We start from the raw sequence: 19,009 nt of genomic DNA, 5'->3' as shown, positions 1-19,009 counted from the left end.
AGGGACTCTGTCTAGGGAATTTATATTCTCCCTGCCTAGAATATTCTCCACTCCCATCACACAGGTAACTCCCCCTGGCTGCGCAGACTCAGCCTTGGGAGTACAAGCTCAGGGCAGTGATTCTAAGAGCCAACAGTCTTGGGTTCAAATCCCAACTTTACTCTGTAGTGGTTACATCCCTTTGGCAAAGTGACTCAACCTTGCTGAGCCTCTGTTTCCACGTCTGGGGAATAGGGCTAATAGTGGTACGTTCTTCCTAGGGTTGATATGAAAAGTGGATATGATATGATAATGTAGCTAAAGTATGTAGCCCAGTATGTCGTACATGGTCAAGGTTTAATATATGTCAGTGGTGATTACCATCTTTGTCTCAGAAAGCCTTTTTGAGGGCCCACACTGGGTCCCATGGCTCTCCCACAGGTATGGCCATGTGTGGCAGTAGCTTATATACTTGTCTGTTTCCTCTTCTAGACTGTGAGCTCTCTGAGGACAAGAACTTGTTTCATTATTTTCCTGTCTAGTGTTTAGCATTGAACCCACAATTGGCATTTAGAAAATAAGTGAATGATTGTGGGCAAGTCACTAAACCTTTTTGAGTGTGTCTCCTTACCTTATAAATGTAAGGTTTGGATAGGATAATTTCTAACACTCACTTCCCATTTCTAAAATTCACAATTAATTCTATTTTTTGGTAGCACCAAAGGGCCAAACCGGGACCAGGGTTTAAGTCCCTAAGGAATCACCTTTTGGCTCACCAGAATTGTCTAATGTTCAACGGCTGGTCAAAAATGGAGTGGGATTATCTGGGAAGGGAGCAGGCTCATGGTATCTAAACATACTCAAGCAAAGGGCAATGGAGCCCTTTGTAGGGATGCTGTAGGGAGGATCCATGCAATCGGTAGAGCAGGGAGAGATGAACAGCCCCATATACATAAATAGTAAGCACAATCTTACTTCAGGGATGAGGGGTTAAAAATACTGAGGATGATGAACGATAATCCCACCCCACATCTCTTGAGCACACACTGAAATAGCCCTCCCACAGCTAACTGATTCCAGGTGGCCCTCCTGTGGCTGGGGCTGGGGAGTGACAATTGGGACCACACACGCACAAGGCATGTGGCTCGGTGTGGGGCAACGATCAGGGAACACACAGATCCCTGAAAAGAAGAACTAGAATGTCCATGAGAACGTTCCCTTCTAGCTCTTTTTCGATTAAGAGCAAACTGGTAAATCTCACATACTTTCACCCAATGTTTTGTACTCAGGGGTCCCTGATAATCCTCCTCTCTCAGAAATGTATTCATACATATCTACTCACCAACACACACACACACACACACACACACACACACACACACACTCACTCACTATTAAATGTCAGGTCTTTCTAGAATACTTTTTGGCCTTTGTCTATGGCTAAACCTGATACTCATTCTCTTCCCCCATCCCAAACTGCCTGCTTCCCTGACCTCTGGTCATTTCTGAAATTTTCACTAAAATAATGAAACCCTTTAGAGTTGAGAAAAGAATACACGAATGCTCAAACGCAGTTGTAGATACTGATTCAAAAAAACCTACCTTTCCCCCCTAACCCTTTAAATTGTGACTATCCTACTATATTCAGTCATCTTTAACTTTGCCTTCTTTTATTACATAAATAACTTCACATTAGCAGTTAGCTATCAATGATTTTTTTAAAAGTTTCCTATGTTCCTTTAGAACTTCATAATTATAAATGTATGCAAGTTATAATTATAACGTAAAAAATTAGGTTTACTTTTCCACATAAGGCCGTGTGGTCAACACTTCCCCACACTGCTACCTAGTTTTTGTCTTTACCTCTTTTAATAATTGCCTTTCACTGACTGGCTGCATTATGCTTTCCTTAAGCATTTCCCCACTGTGGCACTTGTAGGTAATATTTAAAATGGAGGTTAAAAATAACAGAGCAACCAATATTTTAGCACAGAGAATCTTTCCCTCATATCGGATTATTCTTAGGCATAAATTCCTAGATGTGCAATTACTGGGAGAAAGGATACAAATATCATAAAAGAAACGTACTCCATAAACATTTTTATTTTTCCTGAATTGGCCTTTATGCAGAAAATAGTTGCTCCCCACTGAGGTAGGTGGTTGGAATGAGGGCCTCTAAGACCCTTTTTTATCTCCAAGAGCCCATGATTCTAAAATGATGATGCTAAAAGCCTACTAATTCTTAATTCAAGAAGCAAGCACAAGCACATGGTATGTTGAGGTGTGCTCCTGGTGGACTAATGACAGTGATCTGGAACACGGCGGACAAGGTGCCTAGGAAGCAGAAAACCTGGTGGTGTTCATGCCAACACCATGGGAGACCAGACAAATGGACAGGCAAGCATTCTCCACTGTCCTCCCTTTCCCGTGCTGAGCTGCCCTGCCAGAACCTCTCTAACTACAAACATATACACACGGGTCCCACGAAAATTGTCAGGCCCAGCCCCTGGGAGCAAACCCATGCATAGAACCAGAAGACCAGGATGGCAGACAAGGTGGGACTAAGGGAGGATGGTGGGAAGTGGGAGGGGGGAGCAGGTCCAGCCTCAGCCCCGGCCAATGAAACAAGCCCATCTCCCGTTGTGTTCAACTGGAAACAGGGAAATGGTTCTGCTGATGTTTCCATTCTCAAACTCCCCAGAGAAGGTGGATAATAAATAAGTGACAATAACAGATTGCACACTGTCAGCGCGGGCACTTCTTTGCCTCCAGAGAATTGATTTTTAATAACAGCGCAGATGACATGTGGCGGGAGTTGTCGCTGACACCAGTGTTTTGTGGGCTTCGATAAATCACATCAGCCTGGAGGCTCTGAAATGGACAGGCTCATTGGGTGCTGTTTTCTGGTTGCTACTGGGTCCTGAGAAGGGTCCAGGGCTCTGAGTCAGGAGGCTGGATTCTGCAAGCTCCTGACTGCTGGATTTTGGGCCAGTTACAACCTGGGCCTCAGTTTTCCCATCTTTAAAATGGGCCTAATCCCCTCAGTCTTACAGCACTGTTGCAAAGGGTTATATGAGGCAACGGCCACAAAAAGTGGCATTTCTGTTCTCATGGGAATATCATTCAGAGAATCCTCCTTTCCTGACAAAATGTGCAAGATGAGAAGGCACAAAAATCAGGCGACAACAGGACCAAGGGTTGGGGGTGGCAGTGAGGTGCCATTCCTGCTCTTGCAAGGTAATAACAAATAACAGTAATAACAAATATTTATAACGTGCTTACTGTGGGCCAGAGCTATGCTAAATGCTTTATATACAGCATCTCATTTAATCATTATAAGACCCTGTGAGGTAATTACCATCTGGATTTTATTGAAGACACACAGCTAGGGAGGGGCAGAGCCATGATTGAAAAGCAGGTAGACTTCATGGTCATCGTGCCTTTGCTGGGGCTCATCTGCCTCAGTGGGCTGTCGTCTACCTTGTGTAGGACAGGGTGAGGCAGGTGTCATAAGGTGATGGGGAGGCAGTTGTGGAGGCTGCAGACTATACAGTCTGGTCTAAAGGGGCAGGGCTGCTCAGCCATGCAAGAATATAGATGGGAGCCCTGGAATGACCAGGTCTCTCCATTTTCTAAGAGAGAATAGAAATTAGGATTTTGTATGAGAAGCCTCCTGATATTTAACTGTTGGCAACTTATTAAAACTTTTTTTTTTTTTTTTTAAATTTTAGAGAGACAGCAGGAGTGGCAGAGAGAGGCACAGGGATATAGAGAGAGAATCTCAAGCAGGCCTCAAGCTTAGCACAGAACCCAGTGCGGGGCTCTATGCAGAGCTTGATCCACAACCCCGGGATCACAACCTGACCTGAAATCAAGTGACGGATGCTCAACTCACAGAGCCACCAGGTGCCCCCAAACTGCTTGATTGAAAAGATACTCTATGAGCCAACTAACTACAATTGCTAACTAATAGCTGTCTGTGAGCTGAGCCAGGTCTCTGGGCTTCTAGTGTGACCTCTGATAGATGCGTTTGGTTTCCTTGCAGAGTTTCACAGTGTTTACCCTGCCGCTCTAAAGTCAGAGGGACCAACAGTGGAATGATCATCAAGATAGTGGCCATAAGCCACACACTGTGCTCTACTAGGGTGCAGAATACAGTTGCATATGCTAATCCTCACGAGGGAGGTACTAGTGATCTCACTGGGCACAGAAAGAAGTAGAAACTCAGACTGGTCTGTGATTTGATCCAGGTCCACAAATGGTAGCAGCTGGCTCTCTGCCCTCCCTCCTCCGCCCCACCCCACTGAGCCAGTAGGAGTGCCGGGTTGGGGAAGTGTGTGTGTGGGAACTGTGCTGAGGATCGCCTGCTGTTACATGGTGAAGCAGAAGCTGAACTCAGGGCTCTGGGTACTCACAGCACTCGGAGAGACCGCAGCCCGTTGAAGGCGTGGATGGGGATGCACCGCAGCCGGTTGTAGCTCAGGATCCTGTGGACAAAGACACACGGCCATTCCTATTCTCACATACATATGGGTGTATGGTCCACACTGTGGCCCGCTCAAAGCAAATGATTTCTTTATCTTCCCAATTTTAATATTTTGACAAAAAGCCTCCCAACAATAAAGGGAAGGGGAACACCCTCCCCCACTCTAGGACATTCACTGGCTTCGGGCTTCGTTTTCCCAGCTTCCTCTCATCTTCCACAGCAGGCTGGCTTCCTAACCAGCTTTGCCATCACCTCCCTCTGTTGTCAAATGGTCAGTGCTCACAATGTGCAGAGCTAATAGGAAATAAATGGATCTGAGCAAAATATAATTGTGTGGGGAAACCCTCCACTGGGAAAGAAAATTCACAAATCACAGAAGGTAAGCTAAAGAGGGCCTTCTTCAGAAGTAATTAGGTGTTAGTTCCTCTCTAACTGCCCAGACAGTAGAGTTCTGACCTACTTTACTTTTCTTCTGCTGGTTAAGGTCTGCTCTACATGGGGGCAGCCATAGCCCAGAGGATCACTAGAGCAGAGAGCATACGCATGAGGGGACAGGGAGAAAGGATGGCCCCAGGCCACTGACTGCCAGGCCCATATTGAACACAGTGCCCCATTGTACTCACAGGGTGGACAGGTGAGACATGTTACTGAAGGTGTAATTGGTTAGCACACCAATGCTGTTGTTGCTCAGGTCACTAGGACAAATAGAAGAGTAACACTTTACTGTTAGTGGCAACTTTCATACATTTGTGCATGCTATCTATCTATCTATCTATCTACCCATCCATCCATCCATCCATCCACTCACCAATCTACTCACCTACCCACCCATTCATCCAAATGTTCATTTTTTCATTCAAGATTTCTTCAATCACTCATTCAAGCATTTGTTGGTCATCCATCCATCCATCCATCCATCCATCCACCTATTCAACCATTCAATTACAAGTTTATCTGTCCATTTCATTCTTCCAGCAAAACATAACACATAAGATCTCTCCTTATGCCAGTGCCATTTCCTCCCAGGTCAATCCTTCCTTTCACTGTTCCTCCCTCTCTTCTGGCATTCATTCATTCCATCTTATCAGATTCTCTCTTAGGGGGAATGAGATTGGTAGGGGTATAGTCTTCTGCCAATTACAACCTCCAGCTTCTCTTCAGAGATAAATATCCTAAGCAGTGGTTTTCAATAGTAGCTGCACATCAGAATCACCTGCAGAATGTTTACAGCCTCTGAGGCCTGGGTTCCATTCTGGCTTGTAAATCAGGTATTCTGATTTAATTGCTTGAGGGTGGTTTTGAGCATCAGTATTAAAAAAAAAAAAACAACAAAAACCCAAACTAATCAGCTGAGGTTCAGAGCCATTGCTCTAGAGAAGGGGTTCCCAGCTCGGGGCACTTTTGCTTCCCCAGTGACATGTGGCAATGTCTGGAGACATTTTTGGTTGTTCCTACTGGCGGAGGGGTGCTGCTGGTGTCTAGTGAGTAGGGGCCCCGGGTTGCTGCAAAATATCCCACAATGCCCACCACAGTCCCACAACCAAGAATGATGTGGCTCTAAATGCCCACAGGGCTGAAGCTGAGAGATCTCATCCAGAGGCTGGTTTGGGGGATATTTAGGAAGCAAGGCTGAATGAGGTGACAGGTGGCTTTCTTCCACCTTTCTTCAGCAGCCCCATTTTTCCAAGGGCAACAGTGTTTCATTGTGAAAGAACTCTCAGTTCCCCCCTGTGGACCAGCTCCCTGCCCCCTAATCACCCAGGATGATCTTCCAATGGCCACTCGCCCAAGGAATTACTTTGTACTCTCACGGGTCCCACTTTGGCAAGGCAGCGAGGTGGTCAAGGGACAAAGCTTACAGACCACCCGGTTTCCTGGGCCTCATCCATGCCCCACATTTCCTCATTTGGGAGTTTTCCTGGATCTTGGCAGACTTGCAGCCAGTGGCAGTTACCACCCAAAGGAACCTCAATTTCAGCCATTTACCTGGAACATTTTCTGGGCAACTAGAGGAGGAAGAAGAAAACGCCCCTTTAAGCTTTTGGCAAACCTCAGTGCAGCCACAGCTTGCAAGAAATTGGAGACTGAGGAGGCTTGGGATTTAACTGGGGCACCAGAAAGTCAGAGGTTGTCCCACCTCTCTCTATGCCAAGGAGGAAGTTGATGTGGATGGACAGTCAGTGATGCCAGGCTCTGGGTATTTCTGTGTGAGCTCTCACTGGTAGGACCTGGCCCATCAGGCCGGCTCACTCCTCCCAGCTGCCTCTCTCTGCTCCACCCAGGGAGAAAGTGCAGGAACGAGGCGAAGCCTGCAGATCATCCTCCCTGACCCTCCACGTCAGTTTCCTGAGTTCCCCCAGGCAAGAAAATTACATGTCCCACCCGATGCTGGGCTCCTTACATAAGTGTCAGGTGTGGGAGGGCGGACAGCTCCCTGGGCACGGCTGTTAAGTGGTTTCCTTCCAGGTACCTGAAAGAGAGGGGCAGAGTGACGCTTGGCCGAGAGACACTGCACAATTTGTCATTTCTCAGAGTCACCTCCCCCGGGCTAGGTTGGGCCTCTGTTTTACTCTCTCAGCTTCTTTTCTCCCCTACATCAAAACACATACTACGTTTGTCATTTATATTTATATGCGTGATTATTCAACTAATGACATTTTTCTCCCACTGGACTGCTAAACTCCATTGATGGCAGGGCTGTTGTCTAAAATTGCCCAGTGCTGGATCCCCCAAGAGTACGTACAGAGCTGGCACACAGTAGATGTCAAATAAATATTTGTTAAATAAATAAAGCACTTACTCTGTACCCAGCCCTCACAATTCTCTTGGATTCACAATTGAGGAAACAGAATTTCAGAGATGTTAAAACACTTACCCAAGGTCACACAGTGAGTGAGTGGCTGAGCTAGGACTCAAACCCAGGTCCCTCTGACTATAATCTTAGCACAGTTCCATATGGCCTCTACTTAGCTACTGGAAGGCATGGGATTCCTGAGCCACGATTCATGCTAAGAACTCTAATTCATTGTTTTGTTCTCTAGTGTGCCTCTGAAAGCTGAGGAAAGGGGGTATGTTCCTGGAGCACTGTGCTAAGGTTCCCAGTGGGATGACTGGGATGACTACAGGGGTTCAGACTGGGGACGTACCAACAGATGGAGACTCCTCCTGGACAGGCAAAGGCTGAACCTAGACCTGTCTGGACTTCAGGGTCCTGCACTGACCTGCTCACCTAGGAAGAGGCTACCTCTTTGGACACTTGAGTGAGCTTGAGAACAAGAGAAGGAAGTCTCGTTTTAATCATGAATTACAAAAGTTATCACTATCTTTAGGGGGTGACATGGGCCAATTTATTTATTCCCATCCTTGCTGGAAACCCCTTCACCTGGGCTTCTTATTGCTTTTGGGTCAACATTACAAAACCTTTAAGATGGCTTACAACACTGCCTCTGGTCTCCTGGGTGAAACTTTTTTGACATAAGCCTCCCATAGCTTCCTCTTGGAGTGGTCAACTCCCAGCGGTGATGTCCACCGGTGCTGGGTTTGCCTTAAACTCCAAGACAGCAGACTCTCAGTCTCTATCTCTAGCCCAGTGCTTCTTAAACGTTAACATATGTACACATCACCTGGGATCTGGCTAAAAAGCAGATCCTAATCTGGTAGGTCTGTGTCAGTTCGGAGAGTCTGTATTTCTAACAGGCTCCTGGGTGATGGTGGGAACTGCCAGTCTGCAGGCTGCATTTTGAATAATGAGGTGCTAGCACATTGCCTGGCATCCAGTAGACCCACCGCCAAATGACTGAATGGGATGAAATGGGTTAAAACAGGATATGAGTCAGTTTGTCAATGACCAAACCAGGCTTAGCTTTGAGGGTAAGTTGGAATGGTTATTACTGTAAATTAAGGCCAAGCAACTTTATTTCCAGGGCTGGTCCCTGGGAATCCTCAGGGCTCAGAATACCGGGCAGGCCTGCATATGGTCTTAGGTTGCTGTGGCATGTTGGATTAATGTCCTTTTGGTCCTTAATCCCTTGCTGTATACTCATTATGTGCCAAGAACTATGCTAGATGGGGGGGTGGGGGGAGGGTAGATACAAAGATGAACCAGACTGCATTTTTGCCTTCGGGGAGTTTGATCATCTGGCCTAAAATTCAGCCACATACACTTAGATCATGCCCTCGGGCAGAGGAGCTGAAACGTATTCACTGATGCATTCAGTTATTCAGGCAGAAATATTTATTGGGCAACTGCAGTGTGCCAGGTAGTGTATATACTGGTGAAGAAGACAGGAGTGATGCCTACTTTCGGGCATTTAAAAATCTAATGTGGAGGGGGAAGGAGAGGGGAAGAGGCGGGGGGTCAGAAGGAGAGGACACACACAGAAAGCCACATAAATGACGAACTGTGATGTGCACTTTGAAGGAAAGGAGCAAGGTGCTAGGATACGGAATGCCCAGGGACTTAGTGCAGAAAGATGTAGCTGAGAGGGATGTTCAGGATGACAGGAGCAGGGGAAGGGGGGTGCCGTCTGGCAAGAGTGAGGCCTGTGGAGGGCCCTGAGCTCTGGGGCTGTTGAGGCAGGGAAAGAAGGCCAGGGAGGTCAGTCTGGGGGGCAAAGGGAGATGGGCGGATCACACTGAAGCCTTGGAGGTGGGCTCATTCCAAGTGCAACGAGTGACTTCAGACAGGTGCAGGGTGCTGGTATTGCAGAGAGCTTACCCTGCACTCACCCTTCTGCGTGCCCTGAGGGACAGGATGTAGGACATTCACATTCCGTTTGGACACTGGCCCTGTGCCTCAACAGTGGTGGCCAGGGGCAGGCCTGTGAAGGAGACCTTCCAGCTTTCTCTGCTGGGCAGCGAGGTTCTGTGGAGATGGCAGGATTCTGGCATGTGTGCGGGCTGATGGAGTGGGGCGGGGGGAGGGGCAAGCCATGCTGGGCCACTGCCTGCAGAAGTGTTTTGTGGATAGTGTGGCATGGAGGGAGGGAGGGAGGGAGGGAGCAGGAGCTGGATGAGTGAACAGGCCCAGTGGGGAGGCACTGGTCCAGGGAGCATCTCTGCTGGAGGGAGGCTAATTAACCACGAGGGAGCCACTTGAAGGGGTCTGGCCTCAGGCTGGCAGTGATGGCTCACCCTCTCCCATGCTGCTTATTCTTTCATTCTTGTTTGTTTGCTACGACTACTTAGCAAACTTGAGGCATCTAAGATGAAACCCAGAACAAGACACCAAAACCCCAAGTCTCCCTGCTGGGATATTTACAGAAGGTCCTGTGACAAGCATATCTGAAGCATGTTACCTAACCTCACAGACAACATGGTGACAAGGAAAATAATGACACAGAAACAACAGGTGCATACTTCAGTGCGATGAGATAGAGAGACTCTGGTCTGTTACCTCATCTAATTCTCTAAACAGGGGGCCATATTTTGCTGGGTGTTTTGTGATTTTTGTCGACAAGAACACTGAGGCTCAGAGAGGGGAGTAGTGAGTCCAGGAGGCAGGGCTGCGCAGCCCAAGAAGTCAAACACATGCTATTTCCTCTCTCCACCTGGAGCTCTTTATTTTGACGTTTGGCCATCTCTGTCCTGACAGGATATGTTCTACCACGTGGTGAGCAGGGATTCGGGCTAGGTTTGTTTCCTGTTGCATCACCAGACCATACTGTAGGGCTTAGCGAATAGTAGGACCTCAGATATTAAAATTTTTTTTAATGTTTTATTTTTGAGAGAGAGAGAGAGCGTGTGCGCAAGTGGAGGAGGGGCAGAGACAGGGAGACACAGAAATGGAAGCAGGCTCTAGGCTGTGAGTTGTCAGCACACCACCCGACACGGGGCTCAAACCACAAACTGTGAGATCATGACCTGAGCCAAAGTCTGGTGCTTAACTGAGTCACCCAGGTGCCCCAGGACCTCAAATATTTGAATGAATGAATTAATGAATGAATGCAGAGAAGGGCTGTTCATAGGACCCTGGATTAAACAAAAACCTGCAGTGGTTTCAAAGAATGCCCTGGGTCTGGCCCACGTCCACCCGTAAAGCAGGCCATGCTCTATAGATGCGTGTATTTGCTCAACAATTGAATGAAGGCATAGAAAGACCACTGGAATTCAGGGATTTGAAGTGTCCTCATCTGAGATGGGAGGTTCAGGGGGCCTTGGAGGATGGGCGGTATGTCACAGATGCTTTTGGAGCCTCTGGGACTGCTGTGCCAGTTCCCCAGATTCCAACCTGGCTTGACTGATGTTCTGCAAATGCTGACTGGATCAGCCTTGCTCCCTGCTTAAAATCCTTCCTGGCTTCTACTGCTTGCCAGCGAAGGACTACCCAAATCCTGCGCAAATCCTGCCAAGCTGTCTGTGGTCTGCCCTGGATCAGTCAGTGTTCTCTAGAGAAACAGACCAATTGGACACACACACACACACACACACACACACACACACGACCCACATATAAATATATATACAGAGGGAGAGAGAATTTATTTTAAGGAAGAGCCAGCAGGCTGGAAACTCAAGTAGAATTTCTGTGCTACAATCTTGAGGCAGAATTCCCCCTTCTACAGAAAACTCCAGTTTTTCGTTCTTAAGGCCTTCGATTGATTATATGAGGCCTACCTCCACATTATCCTGGGTAATCTCCTTTACTTAACTGCATCTATAAAATACCTTCAGGGCAACATGTAACTAGTGTTTGCCCAAAAACCTGGGACCACAGCCCAGCTGGGTTGACCCATGAAATTAACCATCCCAGTCCCTGCCTCCCTCTCCTGTTCACCCGCACAGCAAACTCTCTCTTGCTTGGCCTCAGCCCTCCCTGAATGCCTCATGCTCCTTTTGGGCAGCCAGTCTCGGCACATGTATGTCCCTCCCCTTCCTCCTTGCCTAGTTCACTCCTACAGTGGCTCAGAACTCAGCTCAAGCACCGCCTCCGCCTCCGACACCATCTCCCACACCCCCTGGGGACGTGACAGGCTGCTCAATCCAAGCTTTCAGTGCGTTTTCTTCACAGCATTCCACCCCCATGTGACATCCAAGTGTGGTTCTGTGATTAGTGGGGCAGGACTGTGTCTGTTTTGCTCACTACAGCAGCCCAATGCACAGGCTGATAGCAGTAGATGTTCAGGAAACACCATCTGTATGCTGCAAACCCCAGAAGTCCCCAGGTGGAGCTGTGTGTGCCACTGCAGGGCTGAATGGGACCCATGTGGCAGCCACTTTAAGTGCACAATGTCCCTGGCAACCTGGTGTTGCAGCCCAGAAGACGTGGAATGAAAAGGCTTCACTTCACAAATACAGATGTGGCTGTGTGGGAAAACTCTCTTTGTGCAAAGCCCTTCATGAAGACTCTGAACTCCAAAGCTGCCTGTAGCCTGCAGCCCAGGCCCCAGAGGGACCCTTTCAGAAAACTGCACTCTTGCCCTCCAGCCTCAGAACTATCAGAGCATCTCTAGCAGGTCAACCTTTGCGTTGATCTGCATTTAAATGCTCTGTTTTAGACCCAGCATGAGCACATGAGGAAGTGTCTGCCTCACACAAAAATCCACACAGAGCTCCCCATCTCTGTTAGCAGCTTTGTGGTGCTGTTAAGTGCCCCAGGGACTTTCAAACCTGCTGAATGGTGAAGGAGACTGGCAGCCACCTTCCAGGAGCCCCCACCATGGCTAGGGTTTCCACCAGGGGCCTGGGATGATGGTTGCAGCTCTGGAGTCAGGCAGCCGCCCAGGCTTGTATCCTAGCTCCACTAACTAACAGCTGTGTGACCTTGGGAAAGTCACTTAACCTCTCTGAGCTTGCATTTCACCTGCAAAAGGAGGCTCATCATCATCACCACCTTGAAGTGATTTTGAAGATTCAATGAATCTCAGTGGAAAGCCCTTGAAGCACTGCTTGGCACAGTGGTGTTTAACGTGCTTTGAATACACACACACACACACACACACACACACACATCCCTCCATCCAATAATACATATGAATATTAGAAAACAGATGATTCCCTTGCTGTCTATTCTCTATTCTTCTCCCAGAGTAATATTTCTAAAATGTGAATTGGACCACATCACTTTCCTGCTTACAATTCTTCCTCGGCGTCCGTATTTCTCCGGGGATGAGGAGTCAGCCCTCACCATGGCCTGACAAAAACTGCACACCCCTCCTTGAGTTTTCAGTGAACACCAGTCTCTTTTCCATTCTGTTTGCTCCATCTCACAGTCTGCGTGGTTTCCCGACTTTATGATCTTTCTACCTTCGGGTCTTCACAGAACATTTTCTTTCTTTTTACTGCTTTCCATGTCCCACACCCACCCATTTCCCCTGGGAAACACTATTCTATCTGAAATGCCTAATTTACTGATTAGCTTTCTTATTGTCTTTCTCCCCCATTCTAAGTTTCTGACATCAGGGGGGCTTATCTGTCACATTAGCTGCTGTGCTCCCAGCTCCTATGACATTATCTGGCACAACAAACTCAGCGAACACCTGACTGAATGAAGAGGGCTCCCTCAGCTTGTGGCCTGTGCTCCAGCCTCCCCTCGTCCCTCCCACAGATGGCCATGACTGCCTGATAGCCTAGAAGTGTCCTGTACTGAAGCCATCTGCCGAGGTCTTCTCTGGGCCAAGGCTTGTGCCAGGACTCCTAAGTGCTGATGTGCCCAGAGCCAGCTGCCCTCCAGCTGGCTGCAGGCAATTTCTGTCTCTCTCCCCAGGCCAAAGAAAGGCAAGAATACAGTCAGTGCCGGGCAGTTTCTCTAGAAAGTGCTCCTGGGAGCCTGCCTGGTGAGTGGGGGTGGGGGTGGGGGGTGGGGGGTGGCAAGTGTGCAAAGAAAGCAGCAGCTGGCATTGCTAGAGAAGGTCCAGCTGTCAGGACCCACCCAGCCAGAACCATTGACAGGTACCTACGGCATCATGGCAGGGGTGCCGTTTTTGCCTTCTCCCGCTTATGGGCAGATGGCAGGTTCCAAAGAGACCATGACTGTCTACTGCAAATCACCGACGAGCCAGGCCACTGGCCAGAGCACACAGGGACCCAGGCTCTGCCAAAGGAAGAAAGTAGTTGAGTTGCTAAAGGACGGGCCTTGGGGTCAGACAGCCCTGGGCTCGAGCCTAATGCTCTGCTGCTCCTTGGCAGTGTGATCTTAAGAAATCATTCAACCTTCCCAAGCCTCGGTTACTTCATGTGCAAAATGGGATTATCAATGCCTACTTTACAGGATTGCTGGAAGGATTAAATGAGATCACATAGGAGAAAAATCTAGCATAGCACCTGGCACCCAGTAAATGCTCTAGGAGTGCTGGCTGTGGTGGACTGCACTCACACAGGACATCTTCCCTTGCTTTCCTAAAGGCCAGCGTGGGCAGAACTTCCTGGATTCTTCCCTATCCCAGAGCACATACTCTCCATGCCACTCCTTTGTGCTTGTCACCTCCTGCATTGCTCTGCCCCTTCTCTGGCATGCACCTCCATCGCCCTAGACTTGAGATGAGGAGAAAGCTTCATCTGAGTTACCTGCTGTACCCCAAAGCCCCATCCTGATGATCTGGAGCTAACCAGTGCAGGGTCAGGTCCCACCGTCTCCATCAAGCAATGCATTCTTATCATCACCTCCTGCCACACTCAATCTCACAGAGCTGTGTCTCAGCCTGTGCTCTGCTGGTCAAGCCCCAAACCCTTTCAAGTCTCCTATCAGTGCTGTGTGTGTGTGTGTGTGTGTGCATGTGCATGCACACACTGCCAGCCTGATGTCCTCAGACTCCGCATCCCAGCAGAAATCCCTTCTTCCAACAGCGGTGCCTGGGGAACACATGTCATCCTTCCCTCTCCTGTCCTTGGGATGTCAGTGGTGGGACAACAAATCCATGCTCACGGCCCTCAGACCAAAATCAGTTTCAAAATTTCCTCCATTCTCAAAATGGAGCCTGACATGGGGCTCGATCCCAGGACCCTGGGATCATGACCTGAGTTGAAATCAAGAGTTGGATGCTCAACCGACTAAGCCACCCAGGTGCCCTTGTAGGCTTGGTTTTGAATCAGGAACTTAGCAGATGTCTCTGTATTGTTTGCCTGCTAGTGTGTAAATTACCCGAGTGGTTCTTAAAGTGTCGTCTACTGGCCACTGGGGGTCCTTTAGACTTTTTCAGGGCTCTCTGAGGCTGGAACTACTTTTGTGATAAGATTAAAACATTTTTTTCCATTTTCACTGTGTGAGTGAAATTGCTGGCACCTCAGTAGGAATCAAGACCATGGCACCATATGATATCAGTGGTCATTATGTTCTTCCCCCTCAAGCACATGATGGTAAGGGGGAAAAAAAGCCAGTTTCACGGAAGAGTGCCCTCCATGAAGCAGTAAAAAAAACTATTAATTGCATTAAATATCAACACTTGAGCATACATCTTTTTTTTAATATTCTGTGTGGCAAAATGGGAGGCGTGCACAAAGCTTTTCTGCTTTGGTTGTCTTAAGAAAAAGATCTGGTGTCACTGACTTACAAGCTGAATTAGCCTTTCCCCCCCCCCATAAAACACCATTGTTACTTAAAAGAATGACTAGCAAACAGGTTTTTCAGGGATAGGTATTTAGTAAGTAATTTCTCAAAAGTGAACAGAGTGAGTCTGTCACTTCAAGGAAAACAACGAACTAGTACTTACTGGCAATGATAAAAATTCAAGCTTGCTTCCAAGTGAAAATTAAAATTTTAGAAAACCCATAATGGCTACATTGAGCAGCATCCCTTTACTGAAAGACTTTTCTGCTGAGATTTCTGGTGATGCATGTTAATGGCTATGACATTTTGGATCCGACATTTTTGATACGGTATAATGCAATGTGTCAGCATCCGAAGATCTGTGTAACTTTGTGAACCAGTATTTACTAAAGGACCAGGGCACAGTGTTACAAGATCATGCACGGGGGCAGGGAAAGCTCCATTCAAAGCACAAGATAGACCCGTGGGTTGTAACAGAGTATAAAAAGTTCATTGATAAACTTTTAGGTTCCACACAGCAACTAGCCTGTAACACCATGCAGTTTTGGCATATTATCAAAGAAGAATCTCCACAATTATTTGGAATGGCTATTAAAATTCTCCCTTTTTCAACTATGTGTCTATATGAAGCTGGATTTTCTTCTCGTACTTGACCCCAAACCCTGTCACAACAGAGTGAGTGCTGAAGTAGGAAATGAACACCCAGTTGCCTTCAATTACATTTCTAAAAATGTCACTCTTGGGGCGCCTGGGTGGCGCAGTCGGTTAAGCGTCCGACTTCAGCCAGGTCACCATCTCGCGGTCTGTGAGTTCGAGCCCCGCGTCAGGCTCTGGGCTGATGGCTCAGAGCCTGGAGCCTGTTTCCGATTCTGTGTCTCTCTCTCTGCCCCTCCCCCGTTCATGCTCTGTCTCTCTCTGTCCCAAAAATAAATAAAAAAACGTTGAAAAAAATAATGTCACTCTTCTCAGTTAAATGTCTTTTGGTTTGGTTTTCATAGAAGTAGGCTTTTTTTTAATACAAACATATAATGTGTAAATTTTTATTTCTAAATGGATTAATAAACACATGTTTAAAAATATTTCTCAGTAGTAGTTTCCAATGTGCTATCAACAGATTTAAGCATGTGAACAAAAGTTCAATGAGAGTCCTCACTGCTTTTGAAAAACATAAAGGGGTCCTGAGACCCCAAAGATGAAGAGCTTCTGGGGTAGGGGGCTACAGCAGGGGGGTTGGGGTCAGACCAAAGTGCCTTCTGATCGTGACTCGGCTGCTTACCAGAGGTGAGGCTTGGGGGGTGACTTAGTTCTCACCACTGAGGTGAGTCAGGGGTACTGAGTGAGGGCCTAGCTCGGTGGCAGCTTGAATGAGCAAAGGGTCTCGGGCGGCCCTCCTCCCAAGGAGAGAGAAGGGCCAGGGGGTTGCAGACGGCTGGCAGGAGAACTGACTTCCCTCTGGTTCTCATTGCCTTGCTCACTAGTGCCTACACTGAACTCCCACACCCTGCCCTTTGGAGAAATGCTACGAAGCTTTGTTTTTGTTTTTTTCTTCTCAATGAATTAACCTTAATTTTGTTTTGTAAGTTGGCAGCTCTGCCTGAGACCACGGATGATGCCTGAGGGAGCTGGAAAGCCAGCACTGGATCCAAACACTGCATCTAGTCCTTGAAAGCAGAGGCCTCCAAGCCACTGTTTTCTGGGCCTGGCAGCTTTCACTTTCTCTGGCATCAATTTTCCTGCCTTCCCCTCCCTGGACACTCTTCCTCCCCTCCCTCCGGGAGGTGGTCTGGGCTCAGAGGTGAGGGCTGCCGTCCTTGGTGCGCTTTGGAAACCAGTGTGGCCAAGGGAAGCACCATCATTTCCAAAGCAGGAAATCAGGTTTCCCCAAGCTCTGAAGTTTACTTATAATTACAGCCAATTATCTTTGTTATTTCAATCTCTGTGTCATGAACTTTGGGGAAAAGCCTCTGTGGGCCTGTTTTCATGGCATTTCCTTCTCTTTAGCACGTGTCACTTGGCATTCAACTGACCCAAGAAGGAGGCGAGGACCTGGGTTATTTTTGGCAGCCCCCACCCATCGGCACTGCTGGCTGAGGAAAGGGCTCGGAGCTCACTGCACTGAGCGGCGTTGCTCATGCAGACCTTCAGCAGCACGGCCAGGGCCCAAACGCAGGGCTGTTGTGGACTTCTTAGTGACCGCCAAGACTTCCTTCCTTCCCTGGGATCAGCAGTCCTGGTTGCAACCTCCCTGGGTGTCAGGAGATGGGGGAGCCACAACTCACACCCAGGAACCGACCCGCTCTTCTCAGACGGCGCCCTACTCAGCTTCCTCCCCAGCAAGCACGGGCAGTGCCAGACACACACTCCCTGCTGGTGTCTGGGATCCAGGGAGAGAGTACGAGCCTGAGATGTGAGTGGGTGATGGCGTGTGAGTGTGTCTTCTCACTCAGGCAGCCTGGGTCCCGTCACATGTCACCCAGCTCTGCTTGCCCCAACCTGCAGCAACTGCCGTGGGGCGTGTGGGGCACCCCCCTCCCCTGCTCATTACCTTCTCACCCTGTAGGTTTCAGCTCCAGCTTAATCTCCCCAGAGAAGCTTTCTCTGATCTCCACACCCAAGTGACGCCTCTCTAGTTTCGGGCATCACTACCTTGTTCCTCTCTTGGAGCACTTTTCAAGGTTGTCATCCCACATGTGCTGCTGAGATGATGGAACAAATGTCCACCTTCCCCAGTGAACCATGGGCCCCACATGGGTGGGGGTCACACCTGTTTTGCTCACCATTGGCTCCCGGGTGTGAGCAGAGCGCCTGACACACCAGGCACTCAATAAACACACGATGAGTGAATGAATGAATGCACGCAAGAGTGAGTGTGGCTTGTGCTGGCTGTGCTCACCTGCTGTGGCCGGGCTGCTTCTGCACGTTCGAGAGAGGCCTCCCTGCCCAGGGACTGTCTGAGCTTTCCGGGGGGCAGAAATGCAGTTTTCTGCACCATAGGAAGAGCCCTTCAGGAAGGGAATGATCTGTCTTTTTTATTTAAGTGGGAGCTTCTGGGGCAGGAACAACCCTGAGAAATTAGTCTCAGGAGCTTGGGCTCTGGAGTCAGATGGCTCCTGGCTGGAGCACGAACAGGATACAGAACTAAGATGATGTCTGCAACATGGGTAGCTTTAAGGTGGAAAAGGATCATATTGGTGGAAGAGCTCAGTAAGCCACAGTGCCACCTGGGCAGTGTTTTTACGATGATCCTGTGCCATTTCTGGTGTCAGACTGAGAGACTGCTGGGGAATCTAGAAGGTGGAGTCAGAGCAGGGGGCCTGGGGTGATCTAGAAGATGAGACAGGAACCCTCCCGCTTGCATTCTGGAGGGCTAGGTTCTGGTCACCTGCCAGGCAGAGGCACTGGGGAGGAGTTACTCCTGTTCCCAAGTCCACGCTGCTGCCCGACCCACCCTTGGCCGAGGCCCTGCTGCCATCTTGCTGGGACCCCCTCAAAGAGGGGCATCCCAGGCAGTCTTGCTTGAGACACTGGGGACAGAGCTGCTGGTGGGGGGATCTAAGGGTGCTCAGCGGGGGGTGGCAGTACTCACAGTTCAGTCACGTCCTTGGGGATGCCTCTGGGTAGGGTGTGTAGCCCCCTGTCGCTGCACCGCACCACTGTCTCCACGCAGGTGCACTGCTCCGGGCAGAGTGGGCCCAGCTGGCAGCTACTCTCGTCATTGCCTGCGGAGAGCCCCAGAGTGAGCAGGGCGGGAGACAAACCTCTCTGCAGAGGCAGGTGAGCAAGGCCAGGCGCCAGGCACCGCGCCATCTTCAGGGAAGGGAAGCCCTCCATTTTGAGCCAGAACCAGGAACAAGGAGCCTGCTGATCTCACCCACGGTTAAAGGGAAAAGAATGTGTGCTTGGGTTGGGGAATAGGGTCACCTGTCTTCTACCACATTCAACATAAAATTAAGGCTCAAAAAAACCCCCCAACAAACAAACCAAATCAAAACTTGACCAACCAGAGTATTAGGCAGGAAAGAGGTCATGGTTAACTGAATCAGGAATAATTCAACCTTACT

At 48.8% G+C, this 19,009-nt stretch overlaps 1 protein-coding gene across 1 annotated transcript in view; it reads right to left on the bottom strand.

Moving 5' to 3' along the window:
* Positions 1–19,009, bottom strand: part of SLIT3 (slit guidance ligand 3) — a 597,991-nt gene that overhangs the window by 47,666 nt on the left and 531,316 nt on the right. The window contains 4 exon segments of the mRNA XM_043596219.1: positions 4,395–4,466; positions 5,089–5,160; positions 6,867–6,935; positions 18,535–18,667. Of these exon segments, the coding sequence (XP_043452154.1) occupies positions 4,395–4,466; positions 5,089–5,160; positions 6,867–6,935; positions 18,535–18,667 (346 nt within the window).

The sequence above is a fragment of the Prionailurus bengalensis genome, chromosome A1, assembly GCF_016509475.1.
Source record: "Prionailurus bengalensis isolate Pbe53 chromosome A1, Fcat_Pben_1.1_paternal_pri, whole genome shotgun sequence".
NCBI lineage: Eukaryota > Metazoa > Chordata > Mammalia > Carnivora > Felidae > Prionailurus > Prionailurus bengalensis.
Note: the sequence above shows the minus strand (reverse complement) of the source record. Positions and strands in the feature narration are given on the sequence as shown.